The 18,836-nt window shown below is 39.9% G+C and overlaps 1 protein-coding gene across 2 annotated transcripts in view; it reads right to left on the bottom strand.

Moving 5' to 3' along the window:
• Positions 1–18,679, bottom strand: part of Stim2 (stromal interaction molecule 2) — a 137,888-nt gene extending 119,209 nt beyond the window's left edge. Inside the window, exon 1 of one of the 2 annotated variants that reach the window (XM_031342296.1) lies at positions 18,057–18,679. In XM_031342296.1, coding sequence (XP_031198156.1) covers positions 18,057–18,405 — 349 coding nt within the window. In that variant the 5' untranslated portion in view covers positions 18,406–18,679. The remainder of the gene's footprint in view (positions 1–18,056) is intronic. The other variant, XM_031342297.1, reaches the window with a different exon arrangement.
• Between the last annotated feature and the right edge of the window lie 157 nt (positions 18,680–18,836).

Here is an 18,836-nt window from a genome sequence, read left to right as displayed (position 1 = left end):
ATATCAAAAAAAAAGTAAGAAAAAACAAAAACAAAAAAAAAAAAGAAGGTAAGTCAGAATGCCCAACATCACATGTCACCTGACAAAACATTCCAATCCAACCAATACTGTATGTTCAGTAAACAGCTACCATATCAGCCACTCCAGCAGGGATAGTCAAAGACTTATTAAACAAATTTACCCAAAGCTAATATTCTTTTTCAGCCAAAATAACAGCCACACCCAATGCCACTGCTCAGCCTAAGAAGTAGGAATCAACAACACCAAGTAAGAAAAATAAGTTTCCTAACCTTTCAATAGATTAGATACTGAATGATACCATAATATACTATTTAGTGAACATACCATCTAATTTGTACACTTAAAAAAAACTTAAAGGAGTTTTTACTCATTTCAAATGGGACACAAACTAACATTTCTGAACACATCTCTGTTAAAGGATAATAAACCAGGCAGTGGTAGCTCACATCTTTAATCCCAACACTCAGGAGGCAGAGGCAGGTGGATCTGAGTTTGAAGCCAGCCTGGTCTGCAGAGTGAGTTCTGGAACAGCCAGGGCCACCTGTCTTTCAAGACAGAGAAATCCTGTCTTGAAACAAACAACAACAAAGGATAGTAAATGAAAATTAACTTTTCTAAATTACAAATTAAGAACATGCAAATTATTCTTTATAATGGTGTTTCCTTTTAACAAACACAAAAATAGTATTTTGTAGTTTGCATATCCTCACTCTGAAGCCTACTTACCCCAAAATATCTTGGTCATTCAATTTCAAACTTTATTATAATGAGCTTCTTCATTACAATTAGGAAGAGACTATCTCTAAGCACACTAATTTGGCATTTAAGTAAAAACAGCTGCTATTTACCTAAACTCAGAGACAGAATGAAGGCAGACTGCTTATCTGCTATTTCCTGAAGAGTCCACTTTTAAACTGTCACATCATAAATTAGACATCCTAGGATAACTTTAATATCTATTTTATGCCTTTTCTAAATTAGACCATGAAGAAAAATAATCCTGGTTTTCAGAAGCTTAACATTCAAGACAGGTGATGATAAATCTCTCATAACTGCCAGCTACCTACCTAAAAATTTACCTACCTTTTAAGCTTTAAAAGACTTAAACTGTAAAGCCAAACTTTCAGTGTACTACAAAAGCTACCAGATAATTTTATAAGAAAGTATATAAACACAAATATTCATATGTATGAAATTGAAAGGACCAGCTTATTTCTGCAAGATCTTAAAATCCATCTATATGCACAGACTTGGTAGTGCGCAGTTGCTATCTCAGGGCTTGGTAAAAGAAGGTAAAGGAATCACCACTTTTAAAGCGCCAGCCTGGACTCCACAGAGAGGCCCTATCTCGAAAATAAATAACTACATTGCAGCAGCCAGTACAGTGACTGGCAGATCACCTAAAGTCTCAGCCACTCAGGATATACAGGCAGGAGGATCATCTGAGCCCAGGAGTCTAAGGCCAACCTAGACAACCCAGCAAGATCCCATCTCAAATAAATATAGCACAGTACATAGCGAACAATCTAAGCGTCAAAATTTATAGATCAGGGATCTAGTTCTGGTTTATGTATGGCCTTAAGGTTGATCCTAATGTAAAGCATATGCATATGCTTTTTACAAAACTCAAGAGATAATCACTATGACTTGTATAGTTGATATTATAAATAAGAAAAAACTGTCAATAAAGAAAAAGCAATATGCTGCCTGGCTTCAGTTAAAGGAGCCTGACACTGAATCCTGAGATCATTAGCAATCATAAATGAGCAAAGTGGCAATTTGTTCTGCATATAATCAGACCACAATAATCAAAATATTAAAGGTGAAACCATGAGAAAGACTATGACTTTAGCTTTCTACTCCTGTTCTAAAACTTAAAAGCTATCACACAGAATACTCTCAAACTAAGAAGCAAAATATAACTTTACAGTTGATGCCTAATAGCGAGCTCATAACTCCTAAATTCACATTAACTAGCCCTTCTTATAGGTTACATAAGTGTTATTATATTCTTTTATTTTTATGTGCATGCGTGTGTTCCTGGGTAAGTTTATGGGCACTAGGTGCTTATCTGTTCCTGAGAAGGCCAGAGGGTATCAAATCCCTGGAAATGGAGTTATAGGCATTCGTGGCAACCTGACATGGATGCTGGGAACCTAACCCTGGATACTCTGTGAGAGCCTAAGTGCTTGTAACTGCTGAGCCATCTCCCCAGCACCCTAACTACCATTTAATAAGATGTCTTTTAAAGTCAATAACACTACATGTTGAATAAAATTCCAGGCTTTTAAATAATTGCATCAATGTAATTACCCTAGACTCTTATAAAAAGGTAGGAGATTATCCAAGTTCATGACTTAAGACAAATGAGTAATATATTAGTCATAGCCACTCAGTTTATGTAAGTGAAAACTGAAAGTTGATCTCATAACATTTCCCTACTAGTAGCTAGCAATCACAAATAAAGATGAGTTACACAGCTCTTCCTCAAAGTTCTTCCTCAAAGACACACCAAAACTTTCATGTACCACCAAAGTAGATTATGTAAGAGCAGATTCCAACTACCTGTTTTTAAAAACTGGACCCTATGTCAAAGGAAGAGATATAATCATGATATAGATTAAAGGTATCAAGAGCCACAACGGACTTCAGAAACAAACCTTCAGATTGCTAAGAATTTATAAGTTATGGGCCAACTTTTAAAAAACACTTGAATAGGTACCTGAGCAGGCAAGGAGTCACATCTCACTGAGAAGAATTTGGAAGACAGAAAAACATGGACAAATAGGATCCATATCAAATGTTGCCCATTGCTGTATCTTCAACTTTCAAAGCAGTACACTGAACACTGAATATTTTTGACAAATAAGCACCAACTGAATGACAAATATTTAGAACAAACTTTGAGAGAGGACAATCTGAGGTGAAAGGAACATAAAGCAAAAGAATAAAAGAATAAAGGAGAAAATAAAGAGAGAGCCCAATTTTCCAGAAGCATACTCGGGATATGCAGATCAACAATTTTTCCCCACCACGAACTTCACACACCAAGTTTAGATCTAACTAGTGGCATCTGGAAAAATTAAACAAACAAGCCATATAAGAGAGAACAGTGTCAATTCCAAGATTACTGGCTCATCTAGCCCAAATGACTGAGTTTAGTACAAACACGGTGGGAAGATGAAAAGAGCTGAGGAAGGGGCAAGTATAAACAACCCCAAGATTTTTTTAGGAACTGGAGCAATGTTTCAGCCCCTAAAGGCACTTGCAGAGGACTGGGCATTGCAGAGGTTCTCAGCATTAACTGTAAGCACCAACTATCTGTAACCGCAGTTCATCAGGTTAGACTCCGTCTTCTGACCTCTGTGAGCACCAGGCACACATAGTACAGACACATGCACAGGCAAAACACTCATACATGTAAAATAAAAATATGTAAATATTTTTTTAAAAAAGACAGCGTTCATGTTTGATTGTGTTACATTGTTTAGATTGTTTAGACAACAGTATTATACAAAGAAATAAGCTCTCTCTCTTGCTCTCTTGCTCTCTTGCTCTTTCTCTCTCACACACACACACCCACACCCACACACACACACACACACACACACACACACACACACAAACAATAATATTGTTGAAGTGGAAAGAGTCAAATAAAAATGATGTTTACCGAGCATAACTTCACTCTTTTATATAATCTTCACAACAAAACCCTTCAAGATAGCTAAGATACTTTAAATAGTAGCCCATCCCCACAACAACAACAACAACAAAATCACAATACTTTTCCAAAGCTCATAAAGCTAATACATCTATGTCATTCCCTCAAAGAATCTCCATTTTGTTCAAATAAGAGGCAACAATACACTGATAAAGTGAGCCCCTTCACCCAGCTGTGGGAGGGTGAATCATGGTTGTCCTAAACAAGGTTATCTATTTCCCTTTGGTCTGACCAATGAGGCATGAGAAGAAATGTGCTAGGGTCTGCTAGGAACATGATGTGCCAGAATGATGAGCACCATTCACGTCTCGGGGACTTTAAGCAGCACACTCTAAGAATGGTCTTTATTTCCTCTGTTACTACCACAGCAATGTGTCAATCTACACACAAGCCAAATCAATTCTAACTCCAGACTATCTAAACAGTTTCTTTTCTCTAAAATTCTACCACCACTCCCAACTGGACAGAGTATCCACCTGCCTAGACAATCTCCCTGTGCCCATTCTTCCTATGTGTATTCCAAACAGCAGGTAACAGATCTTAAATCATGCAAAAAAAAAAAAAAAAATGAAACCCTGCATGCCTATCCCAGTCAGGTTGTGAGATGGTGCTGCCTCTCTCTTGTGGATTAGCATGGCGAGCATCAAAAGTGAAAAGTAAAGGCCGTAAAGGCCTTATATATATCCAGCAATCCCACTTCTAGGTTTCTAGCAAACAGAACTGAAAGCAGGGCAGGGTGTCAGAGAAATCAGTACATTCATGTTGCCAACATTACTTACACCAGGCAAAACATTTCCATGGATGGATGGATGGATGGATGGATGGATGGAGAAAATGTGGTCTGCATATAAATAAAGTGTCTGCCTTGAAATTCTGTTATCCATGTTATAACACAAGTAACCTTGAAGACATTCAGCTGAGTAATAAGTAAGTTAGTAACAATTTGGCAGAAACTTTAGGATTCCACTTGTATCAAATACCTTAAGTAATCAAATTCACAAAAACAAAAACTTAAAATGGCAATTACCAGCAACTGGAGAAACAGAATTAACAGCTACAGTTTCAGTTTTATAAGATATAAAAAGTTCTAATAATCAACAATTTTAAAAGCTCTAACAATACTAAAAACATACACTTAAAAATAGTTTTATTTTGGGCTGGTGAGATGACTCAGCGAGTAAGAGCACTGACTGCCCTTCCAAAGGTCCTGAGTTCGGATCCCACATGGTGGCTCACAACCACCCCTAATGAGATCTGACGCCCTCTTCTGGTGTGTCTGAAGACAGCTACAGTGTATTACGCCAGAGCAAGTGGGGCCGGAGCGAGTGGAGCTGTCCTGAGTTCAATTCCCAGCAGCCACATGATGGCTCACGGACATCTGTACAGTGTACTCATAAGCATAAAATAAATAAATAAATCTTAAAAAAAAAAGTGAAATGAAAAAAAATAGTTTTATTTTATGTATTTTCTATCATGGCCTGAAAAAATTATGCAGAACAGACGACAAAAAATAGCCCTATTATTTCATTTGCCTCCTTAAAATGATTCAATCCTTCCCATTATCCTCTGAAAATGCTCAAATATAGGGAAAGATCTAGAAGGTTCTATACCATCTGGCCCTACTCTCTTCAGCAGCCAGATCTCATGCTGATCTTCCCCCTCTAAATATACCCAGACAAAACAGGTCACGCTCTCTCACTAGCGCTTTCTCTCTCTCTCTCTCTCTCTCTCTCTCTCTCTCTCTCTCTCTCTCTCTCTCTCTCTTCCCCTCCTTCCTTCCTCCCCTCCCTCCCTCCCTCCCCCCTCTCTGTGTACACATGCTTGTGTGTGTGCTCTCTCTCTCTCTCTGTGTGCACGCGCATGCGTGTGTCTGTGTGTGTGTGTGTGTGTGTGTGTTGTGTGTGTGTATGTGTTGGGGCTGTGCTGTGTGCCCCTGACATATGGAGTCCAGAAGCTGACAATAGTGTCTTCCTCAACCGCTTTTCTACCTTATTTTTTGTGGCAGGGTCTCTCTGAAGCAGGAACTCATGGACTCACTAGACTAGCTGGCCAATGAACTACAATGATCTGCCTACCTCTACCTCCTCAGATCTGGAATTACACTCATTTTTCCATGCCCAGCTTTTACATATGTGCTCTTTACTGACTAAACCATCTCTCCAACCTAGAATGAGACATTTAAATCAAGTGATTCAAATTCTTTCTTGCCTTGGCATCTCTAACTAATCTCTATCATTACCTCTATGCAGAATGTTCACTCTCAACTCCCTTCAATTACTATCACTAAAAATATGACCTTAGGATAGGTGATGGTGAACTCATCCCAGCACTCAAGTTGCAGAGGCAGGTGGATCCCTGTGAGTACAAAGCCAACCTGGTTTACAGAGCTACATGATAGCCAGAGTTACATAGTGAGAATATGTCTTCAAACAAACAAACAAACAAACAAGGCCTTAAACCATGCACAGTGGTAGGGGCCTTTAAACCCTGTACTCCAGATCTGGGGAATCACCATGAATTTGATACCAGCTTGGTCTATATATTGCAGGATGGCCAGAGTTACATAGTGAGAACCTATCTCTAAGAAACAAAACGGAACAAAACAAAATGAATATATATGATCTTCAGAGAGCTGTAAAGGAAAACCAGCAGTTAAGAGCACAACCTTTGCAAAGAGCTCGTGTTTAATCCCCTCAATAGAGAGCTGACAAGTGCAAGCATGCGTGCGTATGCACACAAGCACAAGCACACACACACACACACACACACACATGCACACACCAAAAATATTTAAAAATAAATGTAAACTTATTGTACTAAAAAGCTGACTCTCCAGCCATGAGATTGCTTGCTGCCAAGCCTGTCAACTCAGTTCAATCCCTGCAACTGGAGGTGGAAGGAAACAACCACACAAACATGCGGGGGGGAGGGGGGGTTTATATAAATTTTTTAGTACGAATTTCTTAGAAGCTTCTCCAATTAGCACACCCTCCTAAAGTTAACAGGTATGCCCATGACATCTCAGCCACGTTATTTTTTTATTTCAAGTTTTCTTTGTTCTTAACAGGTATGTCTCATATTCAAATAGTAATGTAAGTTCTAAGAGCACATGAGCCTTATAATCTTATTCATCAGTGAATAAGCCTGTAATACATCTGACACCCAAGTAAATATTCACTAATTTCACACTTAAAATTACTCTTGAGTACATATTTAGCCTCGAAAAGTGCTTGAGACCAATCTCCAACTCCAAAAAAAATTTTTTTTTCTAAATCATCCCCTGAGGTTATTAGCAAATACATATAAAAATGCACATTTTTAAGTGTAAAAAAAAATGCCTGAAGAGTGACTGCCAATTGTTAAAGTAAATAAATGTGTTTTCTAGCTTATTTTCCCTATTTTTTAAATTTTCTATAATAAACTTCTAGGCTCAGGAATTAAAGGTTATGTTGCTGACATTCCAACTACAAAATACTGGAAAGTCTTTTGATTAGATTAAATGACAAAGATAAACTGGGGATGAAGCTCAGTGGTAGAGTAGATGTTTATCATGTGCAAGGTCCATGGTTCTAGCCTCAGCACCACAAACAATAAGATAAAACAGATACAAAATAATTTAGCTTAAAGAGTCAACTAATTTCTTAAAAAATATCCCAGTATTTGTGATTTTACTGGCTATAATTAGTTCATCTGGTAACTTTTTGATAATTTCACACATGTATACAATGCATTATGATCCAGCTTCCCTAGACTTCTCCCAACTTCATGCTTTCTTCATTATAGGAATTTTTTTAATATCTCACAGCATCCAATTAGTGTGGCCCACATTCTCATGGGGGGCATCCACTGTTGCAAGGGCACCTCAATGAAAAATGCTGTCCCTCCCTCCAAGAGCTCCTCAGCTCCTCCCTGATCCGTGCTGTAATTCTGAATGCCTTAATACTACCCAGGCTCTGTCAGTCTCAGACCATTAATGATCTGGTTATTTAGATCACAGAAGTGTCTTCAATGATACTCTCATGTATTCTGTGTGTGTGTGTATGTGTGTGTGTCTGTGTGTGTGTGTGTGTGTGTGTGTGTTCAGATGTATGTGCACATGCCTGTAGGTCAGAGGTCATCCACAGGCTCCATCTACCTACTTTTTTGAGATAGCATCTTTCAATGAACTAGTGCTTACTACGTAGCCTAGGCTGGGTAGGCCAGCTACCCCAAGGATCCTCAGCCATCTCTCCCAGTGCTAGGATAGCAAGTCCATGCCACCACAACAGTGGATTCCACGACTTCTGAAGATGGAATGCCTGCTCACAAGTAACTTCCTCATAGATTGAGCTATTATCCCCACCACATACTTATTTATTTTTAATGCCACAGAAAGGGCTGGGAATGCAGCAGTGTAGCAGTATACAAGCCAGGTGCTTGTATACTCAGGACTGCACAGGTAGATACATGAAAAGAACAGAAAGCACACTACTAGTATTCAGCAAACTTTAGCACATTTCTACGATTCTGGATCTGGATCTAGAGGCGAAAGTGGAAAAGGCATTAGCAATAACTGAGTACTTACACTTGCCAGGCACAATGCTAAGCACTTTGTGTAAACTGTTAATTCATTTGCTCTTCAAACTATATTTTAAAGAAATGAAAATGTAGACACCAACAAGTTAAATCACCTACCTGTAATTATAATCCACTATCAGATTGTGATTCAAACTAATAAAAACCTGCTACAGTCTACAGACAAATCACATTCTACAAAAGAAGAAGAAACTTACACTCCCATATAAAAGTTCTATTAGTCTTAAAACTGCATTCCATCCCATAGGAATATTCACAAAAACAAAACCCAAACAAGAATTCCCATCTTCTGAGGATACTGACTTTTTACAGCACACTGCAGATATATCACTGGGCTTTATAATCTGTGCAATAGAGGGAAAACAACCTTTAAAACTTCAGAATATTTCACAGAAAAATTCAATTATTAACAAAATGAAGATGTAGTTCAAAGGCCAGTGGACAATAAAGATCCACTTTACTACTACTACTACTACTTTGAATATCTAATTCTGTTACTTCTCCAGCCTCATTCCCTGATTTAACTTCAATTATACTCTCTACTTTAACCTAAAGATCCTTGGCACTATAAAATTTTAAATTAGCTAGATTCCCATTATATATAATATTTACTGAGGGAAAGAGCAATAAGACTCTCCCAAGGATCCTGTGAGTGTTAAATGAGATAAGACATGCAACATTGCTGCCAAAAATCTGAGCTCTGAGTCTAAATATGAATGCTGGGGCACTGTCCACAGGCTCAGCACTGACTGTCATGTCATCTGGATATCTGCCATACATAGTCACATCTTGCATTCTCAGAGGCCAATGTCTCCCTTCTCAGCTTCCTCCTCTCATACTGTGTGCCCTCTCCTGTCCACCCAACTCGCATGCTCTATTCCACTCTAGAAAACAGAACATCTACTTAATTCAGGAAATAGCATTTCTTCATTCCTTTATCACACTGTATCATCAGTCTTTAAGTAGGTACAGCGCTAAGAGACTTCAGAGCAGGGTATCTTCCTGATCTTGAAAGGCAAAGCATCTCACTGAAATCTGATGCTTAGTAAACCACTTAAGCTTGTGTTTGCTTACATCACATCTTATTCCAGAAGGGGCTGGAAGTGTAGCTCCTTGGTAATGAGCTTGCCTAGCACTGCCAAGATCCTGGCTAGATCGCAGCTTCCAAAATTGGGGTGGAAATGTACAACAACAAAAAATAAAAATAATTCTATTAAATACTACACTTTTTATTAGATATTTTATTTACATTTCAAATTTTATCCCTATCCCTCATTTCCCCTCCAAAACCCCCCTTTCATATCCCCCTCCCCCTGCTCACTAACCCACCCACTCCCATTTCTCTATCCTGGCATTCCCCTACACTGGGGACAAGACCAAGGGCCTCTCCTCTCATTGACGTTTCACAAGGCCATCCTCTGCTACATATGCCTTTGGAGCCATGGGTCCCACCATGTGTACTCTTTGGTTGGTGGTTTAGTCCCTGGGAGCTCTGAGGATACTGGTTGGTTCGTATTGTTGTTCCTCCTATGGGGCTGCAAACCCTTTAGCTCTTTGGGTCCTTTCTCTAACTCCTCCATTGCATACTCTGTGCTTAGTCCAATGGATGAAATACTACACTTTTTAAAAATTTTAATGAGGTACGCTTGACAACTGAAGGATATATAGCTATTTTAGGTGTACTATTTGGTTTGATATGGGTGTAACTGTGAAAGTCATCATTATCAGGCTAGCCAATGCTACCAATTATCTCACATCTGTACCTTTAGTTTTGGTATGACTATTTACGATGTAGTCTCTTATGAAATCTCAAGTAATCTACTAACCTCCATTCTACTATAGGTGACATTTTTAGATCCCACACAATTGAGACCATGAAGTATTTGTCTTTCTGTTTCTGGGTTGTTTTATTTAGCAGAATGCTTCCCAGGTTCACGAATACTTCCACAAATAGAATTTTTTTTTCTTCCAATGGCTACTATGTCTACGTATATATGCATGTATGTCATATTTTATTTATTCACTCTTCATCAAAAGATGAAGTTTTAAGTTGTTTCCACATCTTGGCTGTTCTGAAAAATGCTGAAAAGGAACATGAAAGTACAGATATTGCTAAAATGTATTTCTAGTAAGCATAGCAACGTAAACAGATAAACTACAAAAGTAATACTTTCTATATTGTGCAAAAAATTCCCAGGCAATTTTCAGGTATACTGTTCCTACAATAATTTTTTTAAGGCAAACTACAGCATCTTTATATAACTAGTTCCTCAAGTCACGGCTACCACATGACAGTAGTTAAATAGTGCTTTAAAGTATATGCAAACACCCATCTGGTTTTTTCCTTTAATCCCCCTTAATTCTTCCTCAGATCCATCCTCACAAACTTAAGACCTGAATGTACATAAGACAGCAAATTCACAAATGCAAATCCCAAAACTATAGGGCACCTATCACTACAATTTTAAAAACCAAAGTATAAATTTTAATTAGAATCAAGAAGGAAGTAGCAAAGGTTAATAAAATGATGACATGTGGCAAAGAAGACCTCCAAGATGACGAGAATGAGGACACACGTCTTGAATGGAAAAGGTCAGACATTTTCTGGTAGAGAATAATAAAGGGGTGGATGAAGAGCATGTTGGGACCCAGCATTGGGTGGTTTTAAAAGGAAAGAGAAACAGTGGAGGAAAGAAAACATGGGTCTGCAAAGTATAAAATATGTTGAATAGCAGATGAAAACATCACAAAAGGGGCGGGCACAGTCATCCCATACGCCTGTAACCCCACTTGGGAAGTGGAAGCAGAAGGATTAGGAAAGCATCTGGACTTCAAGACTAGCCTAATGAAAACAAAATCAATTAAGCTGCATAGCAAGACCCTGTCAAAGAAAGAAAGAACAAAATTCAAGCATTGAAAATCACTTAACAAACACAAATCATTGACTGTCCTTACTCTGAAGATTCTTTAATGAGACTGTTTAATACTCAGAAATCACGTTAATAGGAGATACACTGCTAGTATTTTTTAAACTCAAAATCCAGCACTTAACTCAGTAAGAGTTTTTGAAGTGTTTCACTTACATAATGGGAAGTTCAAGATCAGAGAGAGGCAGAGAAAGTGAAAATAACTGGAGGCTAAACAGTTGCACAGAGGCCAAGACCAGTTCACATCAAGATCTGCACCACACATAAGACCAGCTCACATGCAAGATCTGCACCACACATAAAGTTCAGCTCACATGCAAGATCTGCACCACACATAAGACCAGCTCACATGCAAGATCTGCACCACACATAAGACCAGCTCACATGCAAGATCTGCACCACACATAAAGACCAGCTCACATGCAAGCAGCACTCAGCAGACCCATCCCAGTAAACTTCTTGTCAGGTTTGGAGGTCCTCTGGATCTGTGGGAGAAGCTGGGCTAGGGTGAGGTGATTACCACTGTCTTTAAGAAAAGAACACTCAATCCTCACTATTAACATTCTCCAACTCCCTTTCGCCTTAATCTAAGTTAGTTCTCTGAAAAATTACATGATTGACAAGCCTAGCTGGAAGAAAAGTATTCTGGGGATAGTAGCCATGATGGCTGTGCAGTTGTACAAAGGGCCAAATGAAATAAAGCCAAAAGTTAAATCAATCATTGGCCTAGGGTTCCCTACCCCAGTAGAACTTTCCTAGTAATGAAGTTCTCTGAGGAGGAAATGTTCAGCTTAAAGAACACAAGATTGAGAACTGTGATTTAGCAGAGACCCATCCCTAAAATCAGCAACAAAGAAACCAGTCAAGGGAAATGTTTACTGGAAGTCAGACTAGAAAGTGTCAAAAAAGACTGAATACAAAAAAATCCTACAGATCCTGAGAGAGAAAAATGGAGACAGCAAAAACAGCCCACTTACAGTTTGGTGTTAGAGATCATCATCTAAAACCAGGCTTGAACCTCACACAGGAAATTCGAAGGGTGTTTTTGAAACAAATACTAGGCCAGTCCTCAGAAGACTGTTGCTCACAGAAGACACTGGAATCTCCAGATAGGAGAGAACATGCTAATAAATGGTATAAGCTCAATCTGGACAGTCACCCTTTAATCTAGAAGAAACACACATACTGAACCATAGAATAAAAGGCTTTATGTAAACATAGTATCTTTAGCTATGGGGGGGGTTCAGTAGACAGCAGTATATTTGTGATGTTTTGTTGTTAACTATTTTATAAATCATCATAGAAGCTAAATCAAACACACAAATACCTAATTTTGAAGGGATAAAAAGGCATACTTGAAGGGGAAAAAAAAAGATGTCATGTTTCTTCTGGGAGTTTTTAAAGGCTTATACTAATTAAGTCATTCTAAGTGAGGTTAAAAGATAACAGCCATGCTTCTGCCTAACCTAAGAAAGAAACATTCTACAACTTGCTTTCAGAGCCACTGTACAGGCTAAGCCCTCAAGTCCACTCCTCCTGTACTGCTTGCTGCCTGCCTCCTTCCCACCTTCGTCTGCTTACTTCCACCACCCACCCAAAACTCCCCTTCTCAAACATAGGTCATTCTCATGCTCAAATGTCACATTTCTTCTCCCTCTTGACAACAGAAGACTCAGAGTTTATAATCAAAATGCTCAAGTTATTCAAAATGTCTTCTGATTTGCCCTAAAATTTTTAAAGTAACTTTTCATTCTCCAGAGTATGTACACATTTAGTATTTTATGTGTTTTCAATTATAAAATAATTTTTTCATTTCATTTTCCAAGTTAACCAGCAAAATCAATGTGCCAAGAAATTTTTATCGAATTTTTCTGGTGGCTTCCCACATGACCTAGCACATGGCTGAGAAATCCAATTTTAGATGCTCATTTCCTCTACACACACACTAGGCATACCTCTGAAGACAATTACCTTCCTCCTTATTCCTATATTTGTCTCTCCTGAAGGCTCTTTCATTTACCTCTATGTGAAGTTTACATACCTACGTCTACCTCAAATTCTACAGAAGCCTCTTTCTTCTCCCCAAAGTTTATACTCCATTATTATGCTAATCAACATTAGGCTCACCGTGTTCATATGTATAAGCATATACAACATACAAGCTGAAAAAAGCAAAGCTCTGGAATCAAAGAAACCCAGTTCAACATATAACATGAAATATTGGGCAAGATGCCTGAGATCATAAGGCATCCATTTTCTCACATCTTCTATGAAAATAATGCTCTGACAGGTTTAGCCTCACATCTAAACACACTGATTCCTGGGAAGCAATTAGCACAGTGTGGAACCTAGTAAGAGTCTAGTTAATGTAAGTGTTACTCCCCCTGGCCTATGCTAGCCTGAGTTCCCCACAGGTAGACTCGGGTTCTATTCTTCTTTTATTTGTTCATATTCCTAGTTTGCTATCTCTTTCATCTATTTGGTAATTGTTTGGTTGATAAAACTCAGCAAATTAAAAATAATCACCTAGTTAGTTCCTAACTTGGTCCAAACTAATGAACATCAAAAGTGGCTTATTAATTATTATTAGTTGCTATTTTAACATTCACTTAATTATGCTATAACTTTGTTACTATATGCATAAATACATAACTGCAAGCATAATTCTAAAAGTATTCACATCATATTAAAAATGACTACCCAATATCCAAAATGGTTAGTACAGTTACTTATAAGTCCAAATTAACCTAAAACCATTAGCATTAACCCAAACAAAAATTAAACATCAGCAATTATCTCTGTTTATCCTTTTTGTATCAAAGCAAGCTAAATCTTAAACCCTCATTTCCAATTGGCACTTCTGAGTTCTCCTGTGCTATGAGATCATAAGCAGTGACCAGTGGGACTCCTGAAAGTCTTATAAAGACTAGCAAAAAATGGGATGTTTCTAAACAAACTTACAGATAATGTTAAACATGCAGAACAGATGAAGTTCAAACAGATATGAGTAGGTTCTTTAGTCCTGTGCCTGAAAATACAACGTAAATACAGCAATAGCCAAAGACTGCAGAAGAAAACGAAACAGCAGGAAGGCATCAAAAGAAGGTTCTGGAAAATACAGTCTGCTGTCACAATGTAAACACCAGCACAGGCATGACTCAACGTGGCAGACGTACAGCACACTCCAGCCAACCACTCGAAAATGACATTAATAAGGCAGTGTCTACTGGGTAAGTCTTAGGAGTGTGGGGTGAGTGACAATTAAAAGCTTGGATTAATATTTTTCCAAAGATAACCTGAAAAATTCCCTACTAAATTTGTGAATGCCCCACAGCATAAGCATTTGTCACACTTCTGGATAAAGTGGCCCTTTAAAATGGTATTATACTTAAGAATAGTGGGGTTTGTTGAGACTTTAATACATCTAAAACACATACCTTAAATTTTTCATTTTATACTCCTGTAATATACCAAATAGGTGAAGTGATAAAATCTTAAGATAAAATATTTATATAAGCACTAAAGAATGTTACTGTGATTGATTAAAAATTATAGAGTATTTTAAAGCTAATGTTGGTTGTTTAAAAATTCTGAAACAATTAGCTGTGTGTGTGTGTGTGTGTGTGTGTGTATAAAAAAAAAATAGTGTCTAGTCATTCTACATATTTTCCCAAACTGAGCTTTCTGCACATACACATACATATATATATGCAGAGACAGAGAAAGAACTTGCATACTTTTGCCCTTCCATGTTTTCTCAGAAACTATTATTTCAATATTTTGATGAGCTCAACCATTCCCTTCTGGCTCAATCCATTGATGCTGTTTATGTTAAACAAAAAAGTTTTTCAAAAGTACTGATTTAGAATATACTCTCTACACTTCCAGCCACTATCCTTAATCTGAATTAGGTTTTAATCATGTGAATTTTTTTGTTTGTTTTGTTTTACAAGACAGGGTTTCTCTGTGTAGCCCTGGCTGTCCTGGAACTCACTCTGTAGGCCAGGCTGGCCTTGAACTCAGAAATCCACCTGCCTCTGCCTCCCAAGTGCTGGGGATTAAAGGTGTGCGCCACCACTGCCAGGCTATGAATTACTTTTTTAACTAAAAATATATATATGCATATACACACATACAATTTAAATGTTTTACTATGTAATATTATAAATATTGGTTCTACATTACTACAACATTTAAGACAATGGATCTATTAATTTTGATGGTATCATTGCCTATCTCTGCAAGAACACTTTTTTTTTGTTCAAAACTAAGAACAAGTCAGACTTAAAGACAATTTATTCTTAAAATACACCAACATAAAACCGTTGGAAGGTAAGCTTCAATGAAAAGGTGTGTTCTAGACTGTTTTAATAAAAAGTAAATTCCACAGAAGTTCCCAACAGTTAAGTATTAAAAATACTAATCTGGAGAAGAAAACAAAGAGTGGGGTAGCTGTCAATTTATGAAGCTATTAAACATGCCAACAGTGAAACAACCACTTTCACAGGGAACCACAGAGAAAAATTCTATCACAGTTCTTTCACAAGTTTTCAAATTGCAAACTCCACATAAAATGAAGTTTTCTCCTGTGCTCACGTCTACATCTGTCCATTACCGCTGTCTGGAATGTAGCAGGGTTTGCCTGTGACTCCACTCCCTGAAGTGTGAAGTGTCACTGTCCATTTATGTGCCAGGCTTAATAAAACAAATGGAACCATAAAAGAGAACTACCCCAAAAACTCTTTAAACGAGAAAGGGCCCTACAGAGGCCATACAATTCAAAGCAATTTTCAACACACTCTTTCACAAGTGATTTTTCAATCTACATTTCCCTAAACACCAGCCCTACTGACTGTATTTTCATAAACTTATTAAAATTCTATTATTCAACTTAGGTACTGTGCAGCTGTATAATCTGAAACTTTAAGTGGAAATTTTAAAATTAATATTTGAACATCAGGGAAAAAAAAGAAAAACTTGAGATCAACAGAAATAATTCTGAGGTCAACATTTCAGCAAATTTATTGAAAAGCACTACAGCACAACTTAACTTTGTGTGATGATTTTCCCCACTAAGAATCACCGTGTCTTTTCAACTGTGCCATAAATAACTACAGAGAAAATTAAAAGGGTTACAGCTTATTAAAATTCCATCTGCGCTGATTTCTTGATGTTCTCAGCATAACATGCTTGTTAGAAGAGTCAATAAACACCAGAGTTCTAGATCACACTCGCCTTTCTGCCAATCACATTTGTTAAGGCATTATGTAATTATCTACTAATCAAACACTTCTGCCAAAAAAAAAAAAAAAATCCTACACTACTATACCACTTAGAAGCCAAAGTAGTTCTGTTCTACTCCTAGGGGAGACAATAAGCCCTCAAGCTACACTCCTATTTAACTAGTTTATTTAACTCTTATTTAACTAGTTTAACTCTTATTTAACTAGTTTATCACTGTTCCTCTCTTCACTTGCCATATTTTTATTAGAAAATAACTATTTGAGCATAAAACCATCCAATATATCCCTCCCTACATACTATGTCCCTAAAGATCATTCTATAATCCTTTATCCAAGGCAACCAGTGAGGACTTGCCTGTTTCAACTGAACAGGATCTGGTAAGTTTTTTGAGTACCTTAAGTACACTGGTCATTATGTTCTATACCCTGCAACTTCCAGAGTGCCTGACAACGCTTACCAACATCCTTCTTCTTTCTGCAACAGGAAATAGCTTGTCACAGAACTCAAAGGAAAACTGCTTAGATCTAAAGACTCCTGAACACTTTCCCGAGCAGCTGTTAGGGACTCCCAGACGCCTGTTGGGCTACCACTGCAGTTAAATTAAAGTGAATCACCTTATTCCTCTTTAATCCTGCTGTTCTTCCAGAAAACCTAGAGATCTACCTTAAAAATAAACACAGCAGGAAGAAAAATAAGTTACTCTAGCTCCACCACTTTGCCCCAGGAAATCATTTCAGGACCTTTACATCATTGCTTAAACCACACCAGATCAGTTATATAAGACAATGAAGGCTTTAAAAGCATACAATCTTCTACTTAACCTTACCAAACGTATTTGCAAGTTTTAGTTAAGTGCTAGAACGTTCTGTGTTTAAAGAGATACTGGTGCACTCCATCAGAACTATGCTGTCCAAATCCACGTCACAAATATCCTGCACTTGGTAAATTTTAGGTGTGCTTCTGGTTACCTGCTGCGCTTTCTGCACCCTTTGTCACTCAGTGATGCTCTCAAACAGCAATATACTTTCCATCCCTTAAATCGGCCTCGTACCCCCACAAAAACACACCAGACTTTGACGTTTCTTCATACTAATACGGAACCCAGTAGTGCCACTAGGTGCTGTGGCTCTCAAAGAATCTCTTCAACAGCTTCCCCTGGGACAGGGCGCTCAGCCGGGCTCTCAATCGGTAAGAAGCTGCCAGCTGCCTTTGCAAAAGCAGCAGAGGCCAACTCCATACCGCATTGCTGTTGCTACTGCTGCTGCTGCCGCCGCCGCCTACTTTATCTGGCAGCTTTGGGAAGAGGGGAAATGAGCCCACTCCCCTCCAGACCCCAGTGGTCCCTTCGGCAGCACGAAAGAGAAACCACTGCATTGCTCTCAGCTGGGAAGCTCACAGGAGCCCACTAAAGGGCGAAGAAGCCACAGCGGAGGCGCCAGTCGGTGGACTAGGAAGGCGTCCGAAGTGCGACGACCGGCGCCAAGGCAACCGCGAGGCGCCCCCCTCGGGGATGGGGGTCCTGCGGGGAGTCCCGCCAAGCCTGCTCGTCGCCGCGCGGGCCTCACCTGTCAGCAGCGCCTGGCGCTCGCCCGCAGCCGAAGCCGAAGGAGACGCAGCAGCTCCGGCAGATCCGGACGCGCGCCGCCCGCGGAGGTGCCGGGGCACCAGGTCGCATCCGTCCGCCACGCCGGCCACCAACAGCCCGAACAGCAGCATTGCTGCCCAGCGCCGCCGGGGAGGGCGGCCCAAGGCCCGGCCGGGTGCCGCGGCGAGAGGAGCGCTCACAGGAGCCGCCGGGCACTCGCTCGCCGCCAGCTGCCCGGGGCCCCGCCGCCTCAGAAGCGGACTCCCGCCGGGTGCTAACCGGCTCCCTTCACCGGCGGCCCGCGGAGCTCGGCTCCCCGCCGAGTTCATTGGTTCCGGTTATTTAAAAAAAAAAAAAAAAGTGGGGGAGCGCAGCGGTACGGCGTCTTCCGACCCGGCGCGACACCCGCGCAGCTGCCGCGGCGACACCGTGATCCGCTGCTCTGGCGCGGTCAAGCCCCAGCCCAGCGCCCGCGCCGCCGCCGCGGCGCATCCCCCCGCCCCCTCCGGCCCGCGCCCGCCGTAGTACCACGCTCGCCCGGGACACCTCCCTCCCCTCACACACCAGCTCTCATACCAATCCCCCGCCTCCCTCAGCCCCCGCCACGGCGCAGGCGCGACGCAGCGGTACTGCGCGTGCGCGGTCCTAGGCCCCGCCCCTACGGGCGTTCCCAGATTGGTGGGCGGGGTGCGGTACAGCCGCCCAGGCTGTGGTTTAGGAGCCTGAGCGGGAGGAAAGCGTGTGTGTGTGTGTGTGTGTG

The sequence above is a fragment of the Mastomys coucha genome, unplaced genomic scaffold (assembly GCF_008632895.1).
Source record: "Mastomys coucha isolate ucsf_1 unplaced genomic scaffold, UCSF_Mcou_1 pScaffold22, whole genome shotgun sequence".
Lineage (NCBI taxonomy): Eukaryota > Metazoa > Chordata > Mammalia > Rodentia > Muridae > Mastomys > Mastomys coucha.
The sequence above is the reverse complement of the archived record's forward strand: the minus strand, read 5'-3'. Positions and strand labels throughout refer to the sequence as shown.